The sequence below is a fragment of the Lupinus angustifolius genome, chromosome LG12 (genome assembly GCF_001865875.1).
Source record: "Lupinus angustifolius cultivar Tanjil chromosome LG12, LupAngTanjil_v1.0, whole genome shotgun sequence".
NCBI lineage: Eukaryota > Viridiplantae > Streptophyta > Magnoliopsida > Fabales > Fabaceae > Lupinus > Lupinus angustifolius.
The window spans coordinates 455,881-479,442 of record NC_032020.1 but is presented as its reverse complement, the minus strand read 5'-3'; the positions used below and the strand labels follow the sequence as shown (position 1 = coordinate 479,442).

Genomic DNA, 23,562 nt, shown 5'->3' with positions numbered 1-23,562 from the left:
ATTTAACATCTTAATCATCAATTCTAGGGAAATTTAATAGTTTAGATCTACTTACTACTCTAAACTATTAAATTTTTCTAGAATTGATAGCTAAAATGTGAAGTAAGTTTTTCAAATTTACTATTAGAGTAAGTGGATTCCATCCCTTTTCATAATATTAATAAATATATCATTTATCTTACATATATTTACTATGATCGAGTCTTAAATAAAAATGGTGAGAATAATGTATCTTCTCATATCATGAGATAACTTATCTCTTCTAACCAGTAAAAATGTGACATGTGTGTTATTTTGTTTATTTTTAAAAATATTTTTATAGAAAATAATGAAATATGACACATGTCATAATTTCACTGACAGAAGGAGATAACTTATCTCCTTAAACCAGGAGATACTCCATTCCCAAAAATGATACATATAGTAAGTTGAATGATGGAGAAAAGTGTAATAAGAATAATAAGAATGATGACAAAATAGGCAAATAAGTCTTGAAGAAGAATACCTTTATTCTATTGGTCCACTATTCCATTTATACACCACACAAAAATAAGAGCAATGAAAATGACATCAACGTGTACAATAAGTCAGGGTGAGACTCCTCTCGATTAATGGAGAAACAAGTGTAATTTTCTCATTTAGTTTGAAGAGTAAATTTGTCTTATTATAATAAACATAAGGTATAAATGTAAAAGTATATCATATTTTCTTTGGTTTTTGACATCACTTGCCTTTCCATTACCGGAGACGAGTCTCGTTCAATAGGTCATAGCCACAAATGGAATAAGATTTTGACACGTGGACAGCTAAGATACACTCTTTCACACCTCAACTTGGCTATAAATTAGTGTCACCACCCAACATGAATTCTCATTCCTCTAAGTCTTTGCAATCTTTGTTATTATTCATTCAAAATAACAATAAAAATTGTTTCATATTTTGTTTAATTTCTATATACTTTTCTTCTCATAATGTCTAGTTGTGGTAGCAGTAACTGTGGATGTGGAAGCAGCTGCAAGTGTGGTAGCGGATGCAAGTAAGAAAATCAATAAAATTTTATATTATATCAAATGAATTTTTTATAAAAAAGTTCTTGTTTATATCTAATATTATTTTAATGACATGAAAATATTTTATGAAGAAAGTTTTTAGTGTTATTGGTCTTTGTTTTCTCAGAAGAAAGAATAATTATTTTTTGTATGAAAAGTTTTGTTCTGAGTGTTTTTTATTGGAATTTTAGGTACCCTTTTAGATGAATTTTCTGAATTTCATGGTCCTTTGACTTCCTACATAAACTTTTAAGCTTAGTATTTTTTTAGTTTTATTGTCTTTTTTTTCATTTTCTTGGTAAAAATTTGTAAGCATCTTGATTGGATTTAAGGTACCATTTTGCCTAAATTTTATGAAATTCAATGTTTTGTTTCCTTCCTACATGGGTTCTTGGTTATAATTTTGATCTAACGAATATAACTATTCAACAAAGTTTAACTTAATTTTTTATATGTAAGTTTGGTACAATAATACAAATTCTTTTCAATCAAGAGTGTTATGTGTATATGTTGATTGATGTGTTGGTTTGTTTTATGGTGCATAGTTGTGGCAGCAAGTACTCAGAAATGATAGCATCAGAGACTCTAGTTATGGGTGTTGCACCAATTATGATTCATTTTGATGATTCTGAAATGGGTTTTGAAGCTGAAGAAGGTGGTTGCAAGTGTGGATCAAATTGCACATGTGACCCTTGCAATTGCAAGTGAAAAATCTTAAAGCCAAAGATGTAATAATAATAATATATATATCATGGTCCACAATTATATGAAGTGTATGAATGTTTGTGTTTAGTTTCAAACCTTATTTCATGTTATAGAATAAAAAGGTCATGTGTTACTTTTAGCAAATCCTAATGTTCTAGGTTTCTAGAATTTGGAATTGTTGTTGTTTCTTAGCTTTATCTCAAGCTATGGTTACTTTGTTGTTTGTTTGGTTGAATAAAGTTTAGATATTTTGGACTATTTCTATGCTTATTAATGGAATAATATATCATGCTTTTTGGAATACAATAATGTTACAAGTATAATCAATTTTGGAAAAAAAATATATTTGTTTTTAATTATGAGAAATTTTAGGCAGGCATTTATCTTACAAAGCATAAATAAAGTAGGATATGGAGGTAATAAAATAATTTTATTTGTTGAATACTTGAATGAGAAATTATCAACTCTACTTTTAGAATAATATATGGTACCCAAAAAATATGGCTTGATTAATAGGTTGAGATCAAGGATCTAGATTTTGATATGTAACAAAAAAAAATTAAGAGTATATATTTTTTATTATTTTTAAATTAAAACTTATAAAAATATATTTCTCTCATATTTTAGTATTAGATCGTCCATTAGTGGAGATGATTGGTTTTCACTTGATAATATTCCTGTAAAAATGAATTGAAAAATTAAAACATTAATTAATATATTAGAGTAACCAAATTTAAAACAGCAATAAATCAATGGGGTCAAATCCAAAATAATAACACATTATCAACTAAGGAAAAAGACGAATATAATATCAACAAATTTAGTGCAACTTTAACCAATTTATATAGAGGGACCCCTAAGTTTCCAATTTAATATAAACCTTTTAAAAATAACACAGTAATGGGATGTCAATTCGGTTCATCAAGTTGGGTATATCGATCATAAAGAATGAACTATTATTAGTAAACAATTATCACTATTTTTAATAAAATATTGCACTATACTCCTTTAGTTGACCTACTCTATTTTAATCATTTATATGAATATTTTTTTCATCTCACTTAAATCAATAGATTCATACAATAAAGGCAATGCTTAATTTTCTTATCATTCATGTACATATAATATATTGAGAGAGAAGAATATGGTTGAATAAACTGAATTATAGGATTGACACAAACAATAAATCAAAGCAATCAACATTTTATTTAAAACTCAATTCATTATTTAGCACATTAAACTTATTTCATGGGTCAAACAAATCAAATTTCAACTAAAAATTAAGATGATTAAATAATTGAGACGATTTTGTGTCAAATTCAGTTTGATTCATTAAATTCATGAGTATACTTGAATGTATAATCGTTAATCTCCATTAATATGGTCCATTAAACAAACGGTTTCATACCAAATATAACGTACATGTAATTGTCGGAATCAACCAATTACCATTAATTGTAATATTGTCTATTGATGGTTATGTGACTATTAATTCAAATGTTTTGCGGTCCCTAAGCTTACTTAATACATTTAGAAATCCAACATCATCTAAGGGTGATAGCAAAAGCTTAGAAGAACATCGAAATCACTCTCCCGAGTTGGAGTCCGAAGTTTGCTAGAAAAAGCAACAATGGCAGAAGGTAATTCAATCCTTTTTGCTTCCGCTTTTCGTGTTCGTATGGTTTAGAACTACTTTAGATAATGTCTAGTTCTAACATTTGGTATGAGATCATCTAACTGATTTACCTTTGTCTTTGTTGGAGGACTTTTTTTCCATGTGTTACACCAGAATGCTAGTATTCTTTTCGTCTGCAATCCTACCTTATCTCAAGCCTCTTAATTTCTATGGAGAAAAAAAGGATCTATAAGGCAAAAATATTATTCTTCTAAATTGACCCTTAAACTTTAACTATTAATGAAATTAGTCTTTGCATAAAGATAATGTTTTAATTAATAGTAATGAAAAATTCTAACTCATCTATTTTGCTTCAACTTTGACTGTTAGATTATTGTTGTTTATTTTATATATCAATATTACTAAATTAACTACTTTTAACTCTGAAACTTACTTGTCATATTCCTCTCGATCATTTTTTTTGTATTTTAATGACAATTTCTTCTAGATATCAATATTAGTTAATCTATATTATTGCATTGCTAATATTGTGAATCTGATTGCAGTGATTTCACAAACTCATAAAGTTAAGAGGTAATTAGAAGGAAAAAATAATTCATCATAATTACGAGGAATTCATATATTTCCCCTGGTAATATTTTGTATAGATAAGATTAATGAATTCAAAAATATTGATTTTTATTGTAAACTGAACATAAATATCTTAGTTCTCCAAATACACCAACTAAAACAATCAACATATATCTTAGTAATATACCATCATATAAACTTTTTTATACTATAAATTAAGCATTTACCAAATCAATTATTATAAAAAATGAAACATGTGTGGCAATACAACATAAAAACTCATTTAATGTGAAGGTGTGTCACCCTTAAATCATTCAAATCATGCATTGCATCATTATCATTTTCTAAGCTATCTTTAAAAATAGCTTTATCCCATGATAAAAGTATAAAAATCTTCTACAAAATAAGATTATAAGCCATATCTACTACACCTCCTTCATGTGTTTATTATTTGCATGGTAGCTATATTAACTTGGACTCTTCATTTGTTGGGACAATTGCATTGTCTTCTGGTGCAGATTGCTTCTTGAAAATTGACCCTAGTTGAACTCCAACAGCACCATTGCTATGAGAACTTCCTTCACCATGTTGGCTATCACCTTTTACTCCTTTCTTCTTTGCATTTTGTGCCCAACCAACAAGGCGTGCTTGCACTTGTTCATCAAATATTCCCTTTTTAAAGTGAGTCCCCATCTACATAGTGTCAAAATTAAATGATGGATTAATCACAATGCAAAAAGGTCTTTAATTTAAAGGGTGGTCTAATGTACGAGTCTCCTCTAGTGGGGTATGGAGTACGCAAATATGTTGTTTTCGAGATTTAAACTTATCACCTTCAGGTGGCAAGACAAACAACTTTACTTGGCAGTCCAAAATGCACAATATACAATGCTCACATGTAGTGGAGTTTAAGCAGATAGAAATACACAGTCTTACCCTTGCAAGCGGAGAGACTATTTTCAGGATTTGAACTCACGACTTCATGATCATTAAGTGTCTATTTGCGAGTTGGTTTTTGGAGGGTAACGGGGGAAGAGATAAGCTTGAGAGAATGAAATACATTTGTGATATGACTCTGAAACCTTCCATTTTCCTTTTTTTAAACTCCAAAATCCAACTCACAAACAGACCTAAACAACCACTTTACCATTTCGTCAAAACTCATCCTCTAGGTCTTTAATTTAGCATACATGAAATTAGTGAAACTCACCTGTGTAACAATTGCATACAGTGGCAGGGTGCTGTAACTACATAGTACTTGAATAAATACCCTACATAGGAAAAGGAAAAGTTGAAGAAACATTGAAATTCTGAATGCATTAAGATCAAAGAAGACACAAATATAAAAGAAATTAAGTTTTGTAAGTACCCAATAATGAGTCTAGGAAAAATGTAACTGACTTGTCCCATTATACAAGAGTCAAAGCCATATGTAACCTGAAATAAGAAGGAAAATAAGTTATCTCCTGATACGAGGAGATACATTATTCTCAAACTGTAAATAGTTGCATGATAGAATATACATACCCATATCCAGAAAAAGAATGCAATCTCAAAAGCATTTTGGAAAAGGATAAAGTGAATCAAGAAGAGAACAATGTAGGGACGATGGAACCAGAAGTGATCATCTGATGGTTGTACAACAAGTTCACCTTCTATGGCTGCATGCTTTTCAGCTACATCATGTGCTAATTGGGTTATTATATGCTCCAACTTTGTGCCCACTGATAGCAGAAGCTGAAGATTTCAAACCAGAAATACAGATTTTAACATAGACAAATTAGATATAATGTAACACCCCAGCTTTGACATGCGACCCTATGGTCCATGAATTTACTGAACGTGCCACCGCCTATTAAGGTTAAATAGCCCTACAGTATTTTTATTCCTCCCTAAAGGGAGCCTCCGCGACTCGAACCCATGACCTTAGGGACTTATAGTTATTGATTCCATTGAGTCGCTACCACTAAGATGTAGCTTAGTGGTAGCGACTCAATGACTATAAGTCTGAGGTCATGGGTTCGAGTCGTCGCAGAGGCTCCCTTTAGGGAGGAATAAAAATACTGCAGGGCTAGTTAACCTTAATAGGTGGCAGCACGCTCAGTAAATTCATGGACCATAGGGTTGCATGTTAAGGCTGGGGTGTTACATATAAGGTATGAGTGTCAGAAAGCTAAGTAAAATATATGTAAAGATGTTACATATAGATTGAAAAAGCCATGCAAATTTATGAAGATACTTACAATGAATGGAACGAATGAAATCCAGAAATATGTATGCCAATCTGAAAGAGTAAACACACACATCTTAACAACTAGGATTCCAAAAACATTCAACTAGAACAATTACACCTTATAGGCAAAAGTATATTACTTCATAATGATGATCATGTTTCTATATCAAATTCATTGTTTGCATATAGAATAAACTAAATCCTTTGACTCCTTCCTTTTATGGACATGAAAGTTTTATTTAAATTTACTTCTTCAACAAAAGCACATACAAAGATCAGTAGCAGATTGTTGCATTTGTAAACAATGTCATATGGTACACAGCATCAACAACATTGGCTACTTACCAACGAGCCATTGGTCTAGTGGCGTAAGGCCTTATTGGGTTCTCAAATATCGTATTAGGCCAAAGGTTAAAGGTTCAATTCTTGGGAGTTACACCTGTTGGGAGGAGGGGCAGTCACGGATCCTAAAAGAGATTAATTCTTTACCCATAGGAGGTGAGGGATACTCGTGATTGTACTAAAAAAACAAGGCCATTTACCAACAATGTCACATGGTACACAACATCAACAATATTGGCTAGTTACCAGTGACTCATTGGTCTAACAGTGTAAGGCCCCACTAGGTCCTCAGGTATCTATTGTATTAGGCCAAAGGTCAAATATTCAATTCTTGGGAGCAATACTTACTGGGCAGTCATGCACCGAGAAAAAACAACATTGGCCACTTTAGCTCAGAGAATAGCACACAATGAAACACAGAACAGGTTGTGGATTGGATGCTAGCTTTGGGCAGAAAACACTTAGTTAATGTGGAATATATATGGGGTTCAATGTGTCAAATATAAATACCAAATAAAAGGAAACCATATAATAATTTGCATTCAACTCATCATAGTAGTATTAAATTCACAAGAAATTATCTGCAAGAGTAACCATATTTTAAAAATATCAACACAATAGTTGAGTCAAGAATAGTTGTAGCATACCACTGATATTAAGCAACAAGAAGAGGACCACAAAGATCCAAAGATACCAACTGCAACAATGAAAATATAATTGTCAACAATAGTCTAGAATAAATGTTTATTACATACAAAGGTATATTCTATAGAAGCACTTAATTACCTTATACCAACAACTATCTTGAAATCATCTTCAAGGGCACGAACCATGTACTTGTGAAAATTAAACTTTTGATTTCCTCTGCAATGGGTCTAAAAATGAGACAAATAAAAAGTAATGTTATGGTTCAAGCATAGAAGTTAGTGTCTAATGGGAGTCTTGGAAATTACTTAGCAATAAGGCGTTGGTCTAGTGGTGTAAGGCGCCACTAGATCCCAGGATGACCAAAAGGTCAAGGGTTTGATTCCTGGGAATGACACTTATTGAGAGGGCAGTCACGCATCTCTAAAGTGATTAGTTCCTTACCTAAAAGGTGAAGGATACCCTCGCTAATACCAAAAAAAATCTTGGAAATTATTTGACAGTAAATATGGAACAACAAAATCTTACCATAATAAAACCAAGCCTTAATGTCACATAATCTAATTTTGTCACTGACCCATAAAATTGCTTGAAAAAAGCTTTCTGAAAGAGAAAACATGACAAATTAGAAGGAACAACATTAATGTCAATAACAACATGGTAAAGGAACTTAGCATTAATTTCAACTCATGTATTATGTTAATATTTGCATTAAATCATGAATCAAAGATCTGCATAGTAGTAATCAAACTTGTTTGGAGACAATAAATGTAAATTTGAGATCTAAGAGAAACAATGCTTTATAAGACCATTGGTTAGGCTGAAATATACATCAAACTATGCAACCAATTTCAGAAATCCAAGGTGAATGTAAATTCCATTGCATGGAGCATGAATTCCTAAGAAATATGGCATGTGTATAACTGCACTATATCAAAATTGAAGAGCAAATTCAGTATATTTACAAATCAACATATTTTGAGGGGTTTTATCATGCCATGAGTATAATAGTATATCCTTTAGTTTTTACTTTCAGGTTTCAGAACATTGAGATTGAATACTTATAAATAACATACCACCCAACCCAGAAGACTCGAATCTTTGCCGAAACCCGTAAAATGATCCTTGATAAAAGCATGCTGCTGAACATGAGTCACCTTAGGATTCATAACTGCATATAGAGTAACAATTACATATAAAAAGTTGAACTGCATATAATGTTAATGACTGAATGGTTCAAACAAACAGAAAGATAGCCTATATTAAGTAGGAGTCGGATCATGTCGATTTCGAAGGCGAGTTTGATGACTATCAAAGAATCCACAACTCAATATAATAACAGAACATAGATAGAGGAAACTATAACCGATCGAATTTTATTACCTCGCTGTGTTTCGTAGTTTTCTTTCGCTATGGAATCTTCCCAATTCTTCCACTCATGTATCTATATAATGCAGTTCTTTAGTAATATAGCAGAAATTTGAACATATATAGTTTATAATAAAGGTAAAGTAGATACTCACTTTTAATCCTCCAAAAACAATGGTTAGAACACAGAAGGTTACATGAACTATAGCTAGGACAAATATAAAGATATGCAGTTGATGCAGTGCTTCAATGGATAATAGAGGTACTTGGTTCTGCAAAGAAAATAAATTCAAAACAATGTTATGAAAATGTAGGGATAAAAATAAGGCCTTAAAATCATTAGGTCCTGCATATAAAACATCCAAAAACATTCAAAGATCATAACTGTGGATATAATTTGCATAAAATCTTTGTGCAAATTAACTATCAACCATCTTATGAGGTTCATACACATCCAAGGAAACAGTATATACTCTTTCTGTTTACATTTCCCTTTTACAGTTTGTTTCTGTCTTTTGTTCAATAACTGCTATTCATTTTTTATACTCCCCCCAATTCTTTACTTGAGACATACTCAAAATAGTGGCTCAGTATACGAATCTCTCATTTATTGAAGTCTGACGAGTTATACTAAAGGTGCAACACAAGGTTCCGGGCATATAGTACTATTTCTACCCAAGCAAAATTAATTGGGAAGTTTCATTGTTACTGAGTTTGAGAAAAATATACATCATGCAGTTCGACGCATGAGACTCTGACTTGTGAGATCTGGGAAGAGCCAATTTACATATCCTTACTCGAAACAATTGAAAAGACTAAAAGATGAAAACAACTTCCAAATAGAGTAAACTTTAAACCTTATCCTTATAAAATTTAAAATTGGAAACATTAGTTCTTGACAAATTAAATACACATTAGTACTTGAGAAATTAAATTCCTATCTGTGCTCATAGTCCTAAGGAGTCACCAATGTTAGCCACATTAGTCCAAATCTAATTATGTCTAGTCTATAGTCATATAATTCACTCATATTTCTGCCCACCACAAACTAGTTCGTGAGAACCGAGTCGCGATTATTCTACATTTTGAAACACGGTGGCATACAAATCAATACACTAAGACTTGTTTTCATCCAGGGCCAAAGCCACATAACTACTAGGCTTCGGCTAGATACCAGGCAAGATGAGTTCACTCTAGGCAGCTTTGGGTCTAGGCTAGTCAATCAGGGTATGCGAAGAGTGGAGAGCCAAATTATAATCGAGGAGGGATTTTCATTGTTAGTGGGTATGAGAAAAGTGGAGAGCCAGAAGTGTCACACTACGTCGACATTAGTTCCATGGCCTTTTCTACCTATAAAGTCTTTTAGTTCTACCCTCATATCCAATGTGGAATTTCACACTTAAATAAACCCAACAACCTCCAACTCCTGTCCACCCCCTTTAAGTCCACCATATCTTAGCCGAACCATTAGTTTTGATATCACTTGTTTGACCAGACTGCTAACGGGGAACCTCCAACCACGGGGGAGTCCATTGTTATCGGGGTATGGGAAAAGTAGAGAGTTAAAAGTGAGAATCACATCTTAAAACCAAAACCTTACGACATTAGTTTCATTAGCTATTGTAATCCTCCCCTTAAGTCCAGAATGTCCCAACTAAACCATTGACTCTAGTACCACTTGTTAGAGCAGACCGAGGAGCCTCCAACCACCACCGAAGAGTTTCATTGTTATTGGGTATGGTAAGACAAGAGAGCCACAAAAAAGAACAATAAATTTAGGCTTATAACCAATATGAGTGGTTGAAATTAAATGTTTATGTATATTTTAATCTTTAATCATTCAAATAAAATCTAATAACTCATATTAATTGTTTTATTTCTCATAATAATAATAATAATAATAATAATAATAATTATTATTCTAACTTCTTACCTTACTTGAGCAATATCCAGATTTGACCTCAGGTGCTGCTTGGCCCTCAGAAAGTAAGCGCCTAGCATTGCCAGAGAATGAGAAAAATGTCTGAAAATGTGAAATTGGTGTTTTTGATCCTTCTTTTTCTAAATCCTCACGGCTACATGGAAGCATATGCTCAGTCCAACTCTTTGAAACACAGATTTTGGATATTGAATTTTGTGATACAGTCATAAGCAGTGATATGAAACCCAACAGCATCAGCTCTGAAACAAACACCAAAAAAATCGAATCACAACAATGCAGCCGTAACACAACTGTATCAGACCGCATTTGGGTAATAACAGATTACACTAGACCACATGTCAAGTCACATTGAGTCATGTCAAATTCAAGAATATTTTTTAATAACAAAATAATTCATATCGAAAATCGGAATGACCACTATACATATCACATCAACCACAATCACAACAACTTTAAAGAGTAAACCTTCTTTGATTTTCTGAAGAGCTTCATAAAGTGGCTTCTGATTCTTCTTCTTAAGAAACATTCCACCATAATGAAGTAAACGTTCTACAGCAAGTGAAACAGCAACAATTACACTACAAACTAAAGCAACAACCCATGTTGGTGTAAACTGCAAACTACTTCCTTCTTCCACACCCCCACCACTCATTCTTCTCTCTCTCTTGTATTACAAATGTAATGCAAAATGTGACTTATATTATACGATTTCGTATCCTGAATCATGTCCCGGACCAACGACAATTTTGTCTATATTACATCATGTTCTTAGTTGACATATATAACACTCTTTCACGATCTCATAAAGATTATTAAAGACATGTTGTTTGTCTACATTAGTTTTCAAACACGTATTTCTATAAATAAATTATTGTATGGTTCACCTTTCATATTATAACCTAAAGTTTTTTAAATCATATGATTGGTTTGGCATTAATTTGTGTTTTTAATAATGTCTCGGTATGTAAAATACAAAACATAAAAGATTCTCCCAATGTTTTATTAAACTTTGTCGATACTTATTTTTAATTAATTATTAAACTAGTGTTTGGTACTTTTGGTTTTGTTGGATTCAACTTATTATCTTTATTTTTATATTTGAAATAGTCGGTTATCTCATGGTAGTTCTAATGATGTGAGTTAGATATTAAATTAAAAGAATTCTTGTATAAAGTTTATTTGATTAAATAGTTAGATAAGATCGAATAACATAATATAATTAATAATTATATCAAATTTACCTTCATATAAAAAAGTACATCCCTTGTTCCCCTTATCATATGCTTATTGTTTTTTTTTATCGGCAATTGTTAGTATGTTAGTTGTAGTTGTTAATATGTTAGTATTTTGTTGTGGTGAGACTTCACCCTCAATCTCCTACACCCTACCATCAAACTACCCTTATAACTCCCATTTTTGTTGATGGTGGGACTCAAACCCACAACCTCTTGCACTCCATTCCTTACGACCGCCCTCTTCACCATCAGACCACCTTATGACTCCTTCATATGATTATTGTTGACATGAAAAAAGTTAAAATGGATGTTAATCTTCTCTACTCCCCCTCCTAAGATGCTAGTAAGACCCCATTCAATCCTCTCGTTCATTTATGGTCTACATTTGAGTCTGATTTTGGAGGGAAATAAATGAGAATGAAAGATTTGAGAGTCATCTCACAAGTGTTTTTTATGACCACAAGTTTTTTCTTTTCTTTCTCTTACCTTCCAAAAATCAATTCACAAATAGATCCTTAAAGTACAACCCTCAAAATCGCCCTTCATAATGAGATTAAAATTTGGTTGTCAAGAATTCTAATTCTCATCACATAAAATTCGTGGGGAATAGACATTATAAGGAACATTTTCCTTTATTTTCGTAGTTTCATCACATCATCTATCTTAGTTTTCATTATTTGTTTCACTAAACTTTCCTTCTTTCTCTAGTGTTGATTCACCAACCTTGTTATCATCTTTTTTTTCTTTCCTTCCTCATTTCCCTTTTATTTATTTTCCACCTTTTCTCTTTCTTTGTGGAGATAATTTCTACATTTTTATGCACTCTTTTTCTCATAAATAATAATATATCTATGCTTCAATGGTACCTTCAGCCATTAAATTTTGAGCTTTCATGTTGTTTTTACGTGGAAAATACCTGCATTTTTTAAATCAAACTTAGAATCAGTCTCACATTTATCAAAATAATCCAAAATTTCAATAGGAGGTAAGTTTATAGCTACTCTTTTATTTATATTTACTTTTTAATATAATAACATTGATTGTTACTTTTATTTAACTAAATTTTTCTTTAATATTTTAAACTACCTTTATTTAAATAGATATGCCCAATTCTTAAATTATAATTCCAACTTTCATTGAATTTTCCAACTTTATAGAAAATCATAATTCAAGATTGGATATCTTAGAATCAAAGTTGGTATAGGTGGTAATTATACACTCCAAAAAGAATTAGTTTCGAGTTTACAAGGAATTACTTAACTAAAAAATTTAAGATTGTCAATTTTGGTTATATTGTCAAATTCAATAATGATATCATCATTATTCTTTAAATGTAATTATTATTATTATTTTAACCAATAGCTCTTGTCTATGGAATAAGTGGGAGAGCACCCAAAATTTTAAAAGCAATATATTTAAATGAAATTATTAGTTTTTAACCAATAGCTCTTGTCTATGGGATAAGTGGGAGAGCACCCAAATTTTTAAAAGGAATAATATATAGCTTTTGCATTTATTAGTATTACAAAGAGATAATATCTATGAGGAGAAAGAAAGAATAGCTTATATATTTAGGAGTAGTACTCTTTAGCTTAAATATTTAGCTTATATATTTAACTTTTGGTGTATGAATTTCTTTTAAAGAAATCAAATAGGTCCTCATATTAAGAGGTTTTTAATCAATTTCCTTAACTTTTGGATAATTTATTTCTTGATACACGTTTGCTCTAAGTGATTCTTCCCCTTATATATCTTGTGAGTTCCTAAACCTAATGAACTCCATCTATATGTGTAAGAGGTACTTATCTTAATTACAATATTTATTAATTTAAAGATCCATTTAAATTTATGTTAGTACTATCGGTTGTAGGAGTCATTGTACAATATTAGCCATAAGAAATCAAATATTAAAAGAGAATTGGGAGAATAATTTGTTAATGAGGTTCGTCCAATTGTGTTTATCACCATGAGAACATTGAATGACTATCAATATATCATTAGAGAATAAGTATTACAAACTCTACCACATTCATGGGCACAGGGCTAATGGGGTCCTTCTAGTTGGTGCTTATAGTTGGCACACATTATAACAAGGGACTTGAGCCCAATATATAAATTGATTTTTCTCCTCCATTCCAATACTAGATGACGTGACACTTCATACAATAATATATTTCAAGCATCTCACTTCTTGGAAAATCTACATAACAATCTTCACCTTAGTTAATTTTCAAGTTCACCTTGTTTAACATCTCACTCTCTTTTTCGGCTCTTTCAATGAGAGCCTTCTCGCGATTCAGCGTAAGTCTTTCTTATTATCTTTGAAGATGTTATCAAGAGTCTAGCTCTCCAAACTGGTAATGCAACTTCTTATATCATCGTCTAACTTAACATGCCACATAACTCTCTTTTGCTATGACCTCTTTCGATACTATGGAACATATACACGAAAGATCACCAATAATCGTCATCTTCAATACTGAGTCAAGTTGAACATTTGAGATTCCTTGGAAAGCCTTAACTAATACCATAAGAAGTATACTCATATTACACACCTTGCATCAATATCAACTAATACCCATGTTACACCCTTGTGTCCAAGCCAACACTCATGTCACACCTTACCTCCAAGCCATTGCATGTGTTACACCTCACATCAAAGTGAGTCAGCGCCTATGTGCTATTATGGATCTGCTAGCAATTAATATTTTTCACCATGACGTCATAGACACGCCATAAGGTTATTCCACTTATCGCCTTAAATTAGATCATACTCTCTAACATCTAGAGATATTGTTTGCACATGTCTGAGTTTGGCTCAACAACTTGAGTTTCTATCTCAACCTTGGTCTCAATCCAATACATGGACTTCTAGGGTTCTGGATCCAACAAAGTTTTGATGTCATGTTTTATTCTCCTTCAACTTATATGGTTTATCCTAGGGTAATGCCTTTGACAACCCTTATCCATCCATCTTTTCCACAATCCAAAATTTTAAGTTTCATTGAACTTCTCCATTATAAATATGACATCTCGGTTAAGAGTCATCTATCAGTTAGCCTAATAGTAATTGTTAGTGCAGTAATAACAATTTTAAAAAATCTTCAAGAAAATTTAGAATTATAAATGACGTAATAACAATAAATCAGAGTACAATATAAAAAGTATAAAGCAAAAGAGAAAATATGTTAATATATACAATATATATTATAGAAGTGTTTAAATTCAATTGTTTAATTTAACCTCTCTCTCCACCATGGCTCTCCCACAATCGTGTCTATCTCTCTCTTAATATATTATAGCTTCCGTTGTAATTACATATTTTTCTCATTTTATTTATTTTTTCGAGTGATAGTCTCCAAAATTGGAATTATATACACACTTTGAACATGGTTGTTAGAGTTATATATTCTTGGGGATTGAAGTATGGGGTTAGGGAACAAGAAATGATAATAGTTAAAAGAGAAAAATATATATACACCGATACCGTAAAAGTTTTTACATTATCACTTCACTATCTATTATTCATATTTATTTATTGTTGATTTTTAAATAAAAATAATACAAATGAACTGAATGAATTAATCATATATAAATCTTTATACCGAGAGTATATAAATATTATACTATAGTTAAAATAGGTTATTTTTTGTCATTTATCTTTTATACTATATTGGTTACCCTTCACCATTGTTCTATTTGAAAAATCTAGCCAACTCCATTTTTACCTCCTAACACCCATAAACAAGTACTAAAAAGTTCTCCTCCACCCATCATCAAAACTAATAACTCTTCAATTGTAATCACATGAATAGTTTATTAATGCATCAATTAATTAATGCCCATGCAACTTGTGGGAAAAATAAGTAAAAGTCGTACTAAATATTCAATTAATACTCCAATTGTAATGATTGATTATTTTATTATCTTTGCATTAAGGGTTTAAGATTTTTTTGGTACATCGGAAATAAAAATAACAGAAACTAAGTTTAAATCACAAAATTTGTCATCATATTTATCTCTTTGTAAATATGATGTAGCTGAACATCTCAATTTCTTCTAAACAAACCATAAATGTTATGAAGCACACAAACAATAGGATCAATGCGAATCTGCACCTTATCAGTTGGTCTCCAAAGTAATCATTGTTTACTCTTAAACTTAAATAAAAAAATATAAATAAATGAATGATGTACTGACAATATAACAAATTCTTACGTACAAATAGAAAACAATTAAGACAAGTTCCACCGTATATATAATATATATATATATCATATATTAGGGACGAATAGGAACTTATGTGACCACTCATCTTATTTGTTCCAATAATAATTGAATCTAAAATGATTGGATTTCATAGAGTTTAGGCCGAATTGAATTTAAAAATTAGACTCAAATAATATTTAGGAATATATATGGGGTAAACATGATTCAACTTAATTTAATCCATGATAATCCATAACTTTTATTTATATATGTCTATTCATTCAATTTTGCACGGGATAATGACATTTCTTTAACTCAAAGTATATAATGCATTTTGTTGTAACAACTTATCTATTATTATAATTTCATTTTTTTAATTGAGTATTTTTCAATTCGTTTTACTAGTTAGTTTGGACATTCTTGTGCAAATAGTTTATTGCCACAACATGTATATATTTTCATATGTCATTGATTCTCTAATTTTTTCGTCATATATACATATACTAAAATGATTAATCAAATATATACATATATATCATTTTATATACCGATTTACATATTCATAATAATAACCTAAATTGAAAAGACTTTATGTAAAAAGAAAATACATTATATTTAGTCGGATCTAAATTGGAGTTTTTAAAAGAAACTGAATAACATTTAGAATCAAGTTCGGAACAAACCTTAACTAGGCAACCCAACCATGCTCACCACTTGTCATATAGACTGCTTAATGGTAGCGACTCATATGAATAATGACTATTTATCCTTGAGATCATGGGTTCGAGTCGCGTGGGAGGCAACAACTAAGATCGAACGAAGTACCATTAGGGACCTTAAATAAATGTTCGATTTATTATAGATTGTCTCAATTATTAGCCCAAAAGTATTGATAACATACATGAAGCAAATACCAATGACACACTGATAAGTTTTCTGCTATAAAAAGTTTCATTCAAGAAAGCTTGAAGCATTCATGGGAGACATGAGTTGCAATGTTTCTAGCTTCCGCGGTAAGTGCTGAAAGAAAATGGAGAAAGCAGCAGTGGAACATGGAAATGTTGCTTTTTCTGTGACTCCAGGATTTCAAACACAATAGACACATAAGGAAAGAAGCCATTCGGATTGTACATTCCGGTGTTGAAACTTATCCTGTATATCCCCGGGTTCACATCGTCAACTATGCTCAGCAGTTGGCCGCTTCGGCCATCTGAATCTGTCGTCGAAGACCCTTGAACTATCCAACTGCCACTATCTGCAACCCCGAATGTCGGACGAGGCTGTGTGCCTCTCCATGCCTCCAAAAGTACCTCGATACCAGCAGCTGGAGCACCTCGCGAGACATCTAACACATGAGTTGTAATGGGTGGACGGGTTCTGGAGGGAAGCTGAATTGATTTTCCTGGCGAATTCGCTGAATCAGAAGTCACATGCCCGCCGATAATGCTTATACGATCTTCTAGGGAAAATTTACAACAAAAAATAAGTACAGGGAAGGTCAGTTTTAAACATGAAAGATATCATAACACAAAACATGAAATGTTTCAGCTGAAATGATACCACATACATCATACAAACAATAGGAATAACTTTATTTTAATAGAAAACAATGATAGGGTCATGCAGTATGCAATCATTTAGTACATGTAGAACAGTTCACATAAGAGAAAAAGAAGGGAAAATGGTAGCCCAGTGCACGAGGCTCCCACTTAATGAGGTCTGGGGAAGGTAGATGTATGCAGCCTTACCCCGGCAAGCAAACAAATTGTTTCCAGGATTTGAACATTTAACCTCATGGAATGAACGAAAAATATAATGGAATTCAGAACTTCAAGTTCATTTGTATCCGTCTAGATTAGATAGCTGAGGTATAGAGTTGAGGGATCACTGCAAACAGCAATGGAACTACGGAAGAAGGTGCACTACATGATAAAACAGCATGCAATTACAAGGTACTGCAATGAAAATGGCCAAGGAGCAATCACATGGGGAAGAACATTTGCATGAGTAGTTTGTTATTATTGTTTAATCAAAAAATGCAATTTTCTTTTTACATAGCCTAGCCAACAGCCAATTACATCTACAGTAGGATTTTCATGTGTTTGGTGTGATGATCTTCAAAACTTGCAGCAGTTTCCTTTAATCTTTTGTATAGTTGCTCCCAACAACAAGATGTCTAGCCTACATACTCCGTGCGATACCATGATACCCCAAGTATGCGAGAATGCGAGACTCATTATAACGATATTAGCTAGGATCTGTTTCAGTTTATGAACATGGTTTTCACTAGGATCAGGCATCCACGGTGAGTCACCACGGTGTGGTAGCAGAAGGATGACAATTGGTTTACAAGCCAGGACAGCTAAAAATGTTGTGACAACAATCAAATGCTACATGATGCGTGTAAGTAGGCGATGTTGTTTGGACTTCATGGTGCCATTATTTAAAATGCATTTGATTTCACCGAAAGGCCACCAGTAAGTAGTGGCAGTTTAGGTGCTGATGTTCTCCAACCTCCAACAAATAAGGATATAGTGGGAGTAGGTTGCTTTCACTCTCTTAACATCATTTTTCTCTGAATTTCCAACTTGGTTTAGGTGTTTGGGTTGATAAAGACGAAGGTGGGTCTTCGAAAATATGCCAAGTGCCATATTGAGGTCATTTTCTGAAATTGGAAAATATATATACATGAAAATGGGTCAAGCTATGGGTAAACAAACTGCAATTGGAAAATATGAAATGATCCCTATTTGGTCCTCAAGCATATTGGTGCATTTGCGGTCCAGCTTCAGCTCCCGTAACAGGCACGCATTCCTATGTTTGTCACATCTTCCAGTGGAAGGAAGCAATAGGAAAGCTACTTGGGAGGATGTATCTCAGACTCATCTACAGTTTTTAGATTTTTAACCTTGAGCACAAGGTTGAATTTCGAGGAATAGCATTGTTAGGAGGAAACAAGGGGTAGTCTAGATAGAGGAGTTGGTTAGAGGGGATTATTTAGTTAGTTAATTAGAAAGGATATAAAAAAGGGAAAATAAGAGTCAAGAGGATCCTCTCATGTCCTAGTTGATTAAAATCTACAATTGGATTTACTCATTTTGCTATTTCTATCCTCTATTTCATTCATATAGTCTTTGATACGTAAAGGAGTGTTCCATACTCTTTGGTTGAATAGCCGATTAAAGGTTTCGTTCCAGTTTTTTTTTTTTTACTGCTCCGCTAAGTGAGCGAAACTGCAAAAAGAGCCCTCTATTGTAAGTGAAAAGAAATGGGGTGGTCCAGTGCACGAAGCTCCCACCTAGTGGAATCCAGGGAGGATAGATGTATGCATCCTTACCATCGCAAGTGGAGAGATTGTTTCATGGATTTGAACCCATGACGAGTTCGCTAGCAACACCCCGAAAAATTTCGAGCAAGTCCCACCCCTACCGCAGTGCACCAAGATCTCCAATGGTAAGGTGTGTACTCTGTCATGTTTTAGTAGGATGAATGTGGTCTAGTTCGGAAGTTTGGTCCGCGCATTCCGTGGGACAACGGGAGTGTTGGTAGAAGTGAAGGCAAAAGGAACCCAGGGACTATTCAGTATAAAAAATCTTCATATACTTAACCAGAAGTTGAGGATACCATTTTTACTCTCAACGATAGATCTATGGCTATTTTTCTTGGAGTGTGTCAACCTTGTTTCATGGTTGGAGTATTGTACAACAAGCCATGATTCTAACACATTAGTTAATACTAAATCCTTTGCATCTTAGAAAATTAGAATTGACTATAATAAAACTCAACTTCTAATATACTAAAACTTAATGAATGGATGAAAAAAAAATCGAATACTGGATACTGCTACTTCTACATAAGAAAGTTGTGACTCATGATGATGGACTCTAAGGATCGATTTGCAAGTTGGATTTTGGAGGGGAAGGAAAGGAAAGGGAAGGCTTGAGAGCCATGAAATACACTTATGAGATGGCTCTGAAACCTTCTTTTCTCTTTCTTTCCCTCCAAAATTCAACTCGCAAACGGAACCTAAATGGCAGATCATGTATTATATTTAAATTTATAACATCACATTAAATTTTGAGCAGATAGAATCATTGTGTTAGCCAAATTCAATAGTAGAACTGCAGAAGGTTGTCACTAAAACAACTATAGATAACAAATCTATCCTTGAAAAACAGATCCAGATTCATTTGAAAATGTGTTTTTAAATTTTAATCAAACATAAAACATAACAAAGAATTCGGAAGTACCTTCTGCCTTTTTAGCAACAACAATGGAGTCCTTATTAGTTGTAGAAGAAATGCTTTCTTTACTTGAAAAGAGTTTTGCAAGGCGTAGTTCTGTAATTTTCATTTGCTCCTGGGCTGCAATCTCAAATTCGACAATCGGCCTGTTTGTATAACGTTTCTGCATAATGTAAAAAAGATTAACTTAAATTTAAGTGAACATTGCACTATTCAATCTCTTTCACTCAAATCCTAAACAAAGTGCGAATTTTAATGATGGAATTACGCATAGACGAGAAACAGCTAAGGAGAGGAAAAGTAATATTCCCCACCCTTAGAGTCCTTCAGAACAAAAAAACATGAGAACTTTCTCTCAACCATAAGGAAATTGTGATCTTAAACAAGCATATTCTTGAGACAAACTTGTAGGAACTTGGTGAATTTCAACAATGGTTGTGCTGACATCTCATCCATTTTGATATAAACTATACTTGCTCTGAATTAATTGGTGACAACATGAAGTAGTCTCATACCAAAATGCCTTAGTCATTTATCAACCAAAGCAATGTCAAATCACCCAGAAAAGTCGTCCAAATTACTGTCGACCGTTATTCAAATCGCGAAAAGGCAACTGATCTATCATTTGAAATGCTGAATTCGTAAATAAGTAACTAAAATCCTTCTTTTTTCCACCTGTATCTGTACATAAATTGACCCACGAAGACATCAGATTTGCTATAGAAACTGAAGACTTTAAAATCAAGTTTACCTTCAGTTCAGCGAGTATCTCATCGGTACTTCTCCCAGATGCACATATGAGAAATACAAACCCGAACTTATTCCTATACTGAGCATTCCATTCAGATAGTTCCTACAAATGTCAAATGCACCACATTTAGACAACCAACTTTCATTTATAAACTGTAAAAACCGCAGTTTAACTACAATGGTTCATCCACAATAACAAAAGCTAAAACCAATAGTAAAAGGAAATGATGACGCAGATCCAGACGATAAAAAAACGTGCAAACAATATGAAACCACAACTCTCTAAAAGCAAGTGTTTTCCAAGTCAATATGCTTAGACATATCATCTTAACCAGTCTGATAGAAGAGAACAAAGATTAATCAGTTTTTATACATTTCATAGTAAAGAAAACAGAAACTAAAGTAACTTTTCGGGTTTTAAGTGGCAACAGCAAGCAAACCTGTAAGCTAGAACCAGTAGCAGTTGCTAAAGCAGTTGATTGTTCTCCCTTACTCCACCTGCATGAAACAGTTTCTTATTCAAATTATTGATACTAATAAGTTAATAGGAGTTAAAGAATTCTCACCCACTACTTTGCAAACATCAGGTATAAAGACTTCAAACAAACACTCCCAAGATGAAGAAACAACCTTAAACTAAATCAAAACTTTCACAATCAATGCTAAAAGGAGAGAGGAGGGTGAGCTTGACGCAATGGCAAGATTGTTTTCCTTGTGACCCGGAGGTTATTAGTTCAAATCCTGGAAACAGTTTGCTCGCTTGAGAGAGTAAGACCGCATAACTCTACCCTCCCCACATCTTATTAGTGTAAGGTTGCGTACATCTACCTCTGTCATACCCTACTAGTCGGGAGCCTCGAGCACTGGTCGCCCCTAATGCTAAAAGTAAAGAGCAACCCAGATGGTAAAAACAGAAATAGAATTACAGGAAGTGAACAAATTCAAGGAGTATCTTCCAATTCCAAATGAAGACAGAAACATACAAACACCCAAAAGAGAAAAACACAATCCCAGTACTACATCACATTCTCAACATTGCTGTTTTTTCAATTTCATGCCAGACTCACTAAATCACATTCTCAAAATGTTAATTTGATCCTGAGATTATAAAAAATTGTCAATTTGGTATATCATTTTATACCTACTCAAACAACTTGGCACTGATGACATCAAATTAATTGACAATGAGCAAAAATGAATGACTAAATTGCCTATTTTGTAATACAATGAACCAAATAGCATCAATCTCAAGACTAAGTTGATGTTTTATTCAATAATTCAATAATATAAGAAAAAGTCCTCACAATTTTACATACACCTAAACCTAACCATGAAAAACGAACCAGACGTTGGTCTAGAGGTGTAACATTATACTTCTTGAATTTGTTCACTTCCTCTAATTCCATTTTTGTTTTTACCATCTGGGTTGTTCCTTACTTTTAGCATTAGGGACGCCGAGGCTCAGAACTAGTCGGGTGTGGCGTTGACAGTCACACACTCCGAAAGAGACAGATAGATCATCCGTACATATAAATAGCACTACGGATAAATCATCCATCTGTCTCATAATTTATGTCATTCCATGTAGCATCAGCTCATTACTCAGGAGAATACTTAATAATTAAAATTTTAACCTAAATACATTTTTTCACAAATCGCAGCTGATAACACATGCAGTGTCACAAATTGTCGGATATATTCTCCAATAAAATAACCAAAAAAGTAATAATTTTTAGTATTGAGTAACAAAAATTAAAGGAGAAAAAACTGAACTGAGCACTGGTTTGAGAAGCAACTGAAGGAGAATGAGTTTGACCAATTTGAGGATGAGCAGAAAAAGCTTGAAGCCAAGAATTAACATCAATCTTATTGAACCAAATATTTCTTGCAACTGAAATTGAATGTTGTAATGATGAAAAAGGTGATGCTATAACCATTTCTTTTGCAAATCTACTACTTCCACAACATGATGCATAATCTTTCTCATCAAAACTCAATTCCATTTTCACAATTCTCTCTCTCTCTCTCTGATTCAATCTTGTGATTTCACTACTTTCTACTGTTTTGGGTCAGTCACATATGGCATGTCAGAATTTTTGGGGAAAAATTAAATTTTTAATAGTGTTGTATTTTATTGTGAGATCAATAATTGGAGAGTAAATATCAACCTTTTTATTAAAATTTCGGATGAACTATTTTGAATTTATAATGTTTTTTTATGTACCAAAACATTATAAATTCAAAATAGTTCACTCGAAAGATTAAAATATTGGGAAATTAGTTATAAAATGGTTAAAATGATTAGTTTGACTACTATTTAATCACAGTGTTATAAAACTCGGCTCGAATCGGCCGGTCAGACCGGTTCAATCGTGAACCGGTCATCTAACCGGTTTGAGTCTCTCATCTAACCGGTTTTGTATCAAAATTGGTTTAACTCAGTTAGTTTAAGCGTAAAACTGATGATTTGGATGATCGGACCGGTTGGACCGGCCGAGTCAATCAAAATTAAAAAAATAACCAAATTGATGAGGTGAAAAAGTCAAATATTTTTAATTTATATGTAATTATCTTTGTCACTTGTTATCTTACGTTATAACGAAATCTTTGTTGTTTAATTAAATTTTAAATTTA

At 32.7% G+C, this 23,562-nt stretch overlaps 3 protein-coding genes across 4 annotated transcripts; 1 reads left to right on the top strand and 2 right to left on the bottom strand.

The window, feature by feature from the left end:
* LOC109362278 (metallothionein-like protein 1) lies at positions 870-2,012 on the top strand. The gene is made up of 2 exons (XM_019607964.1): positions 870-1,036; positions 1,595-2,012. Exons 1-2 carry the CDS (start codon positions 972-974, stop codon positions 1,755-1,757), a joined length of 228 nt encoding a protein of 75 aa, XP_019463509.1. The 5' UTR covers positions 870-971; the 3' UTR covers positions 1,758-2,012.
* Positions 4,229-11,174, bottom strand: LOC109362274 (MLO-like protein 1). Its single transcript, XM_019607956.1, has 13 exons — positions 10,956-11,174; positions 10,482-10,729; positions 8,704-8,820; positions 8,564-8,624; positions 8,257-8,351; positions 7,709-7,783; positions 7,322-7,410; positions 7,183-7,232; positions 6,204-6,244; positions 5,488-5,697; positions 5,330-5,397; positions 5,171-5,231; positions 4,229-4,653 (listed from the first exon to the last, which is right to left on the bottom strand). The coding sequence occupies exons 1-13, from the start codon at positions 11,140-11,142 to the stop codon at positions 4,423-4,425; spliced, it is 1,533 nt and encodes a 510-aa protein (XP_019463501.1). The 5' UTR covers positions 11,143-11,174; the 3' UTR covers positions 4,229-4,422.
* Positions 16,767-23,008, bottom strand: LOC109362277 (uric acid degradation bifunctional protein TTL). 2 transcript variants are annotated; one of them, XM_019607962.1, is made up of 5 exons: positions 22,702-23,008; positions 21,369-21,426; positions 20,930-21,031; positions 20,185-20,341; positions 16,767-17,393 (listed from the first exon to the last, which is right to left on the bottom strand). In XM_019607962.1, exons 1-5 carry the CDS (start codon positions 22,929-22,931, stop codon positions 16,936-16,938), a joined length of 1,005 nt encoding a protein of 334 aa, XP_019463507.1. In that variant the 5' UTR covers positions 22,932-23,008; the 3' UTR covers positions 16,767-16,935. The 2 variants fall into 2 exon arrangements, with proteins under 2 accessions (XP_019463507.1, XP_019463508.1); XM_019607963.1 differs by having other exon boundaries at positions 16,767-17,390.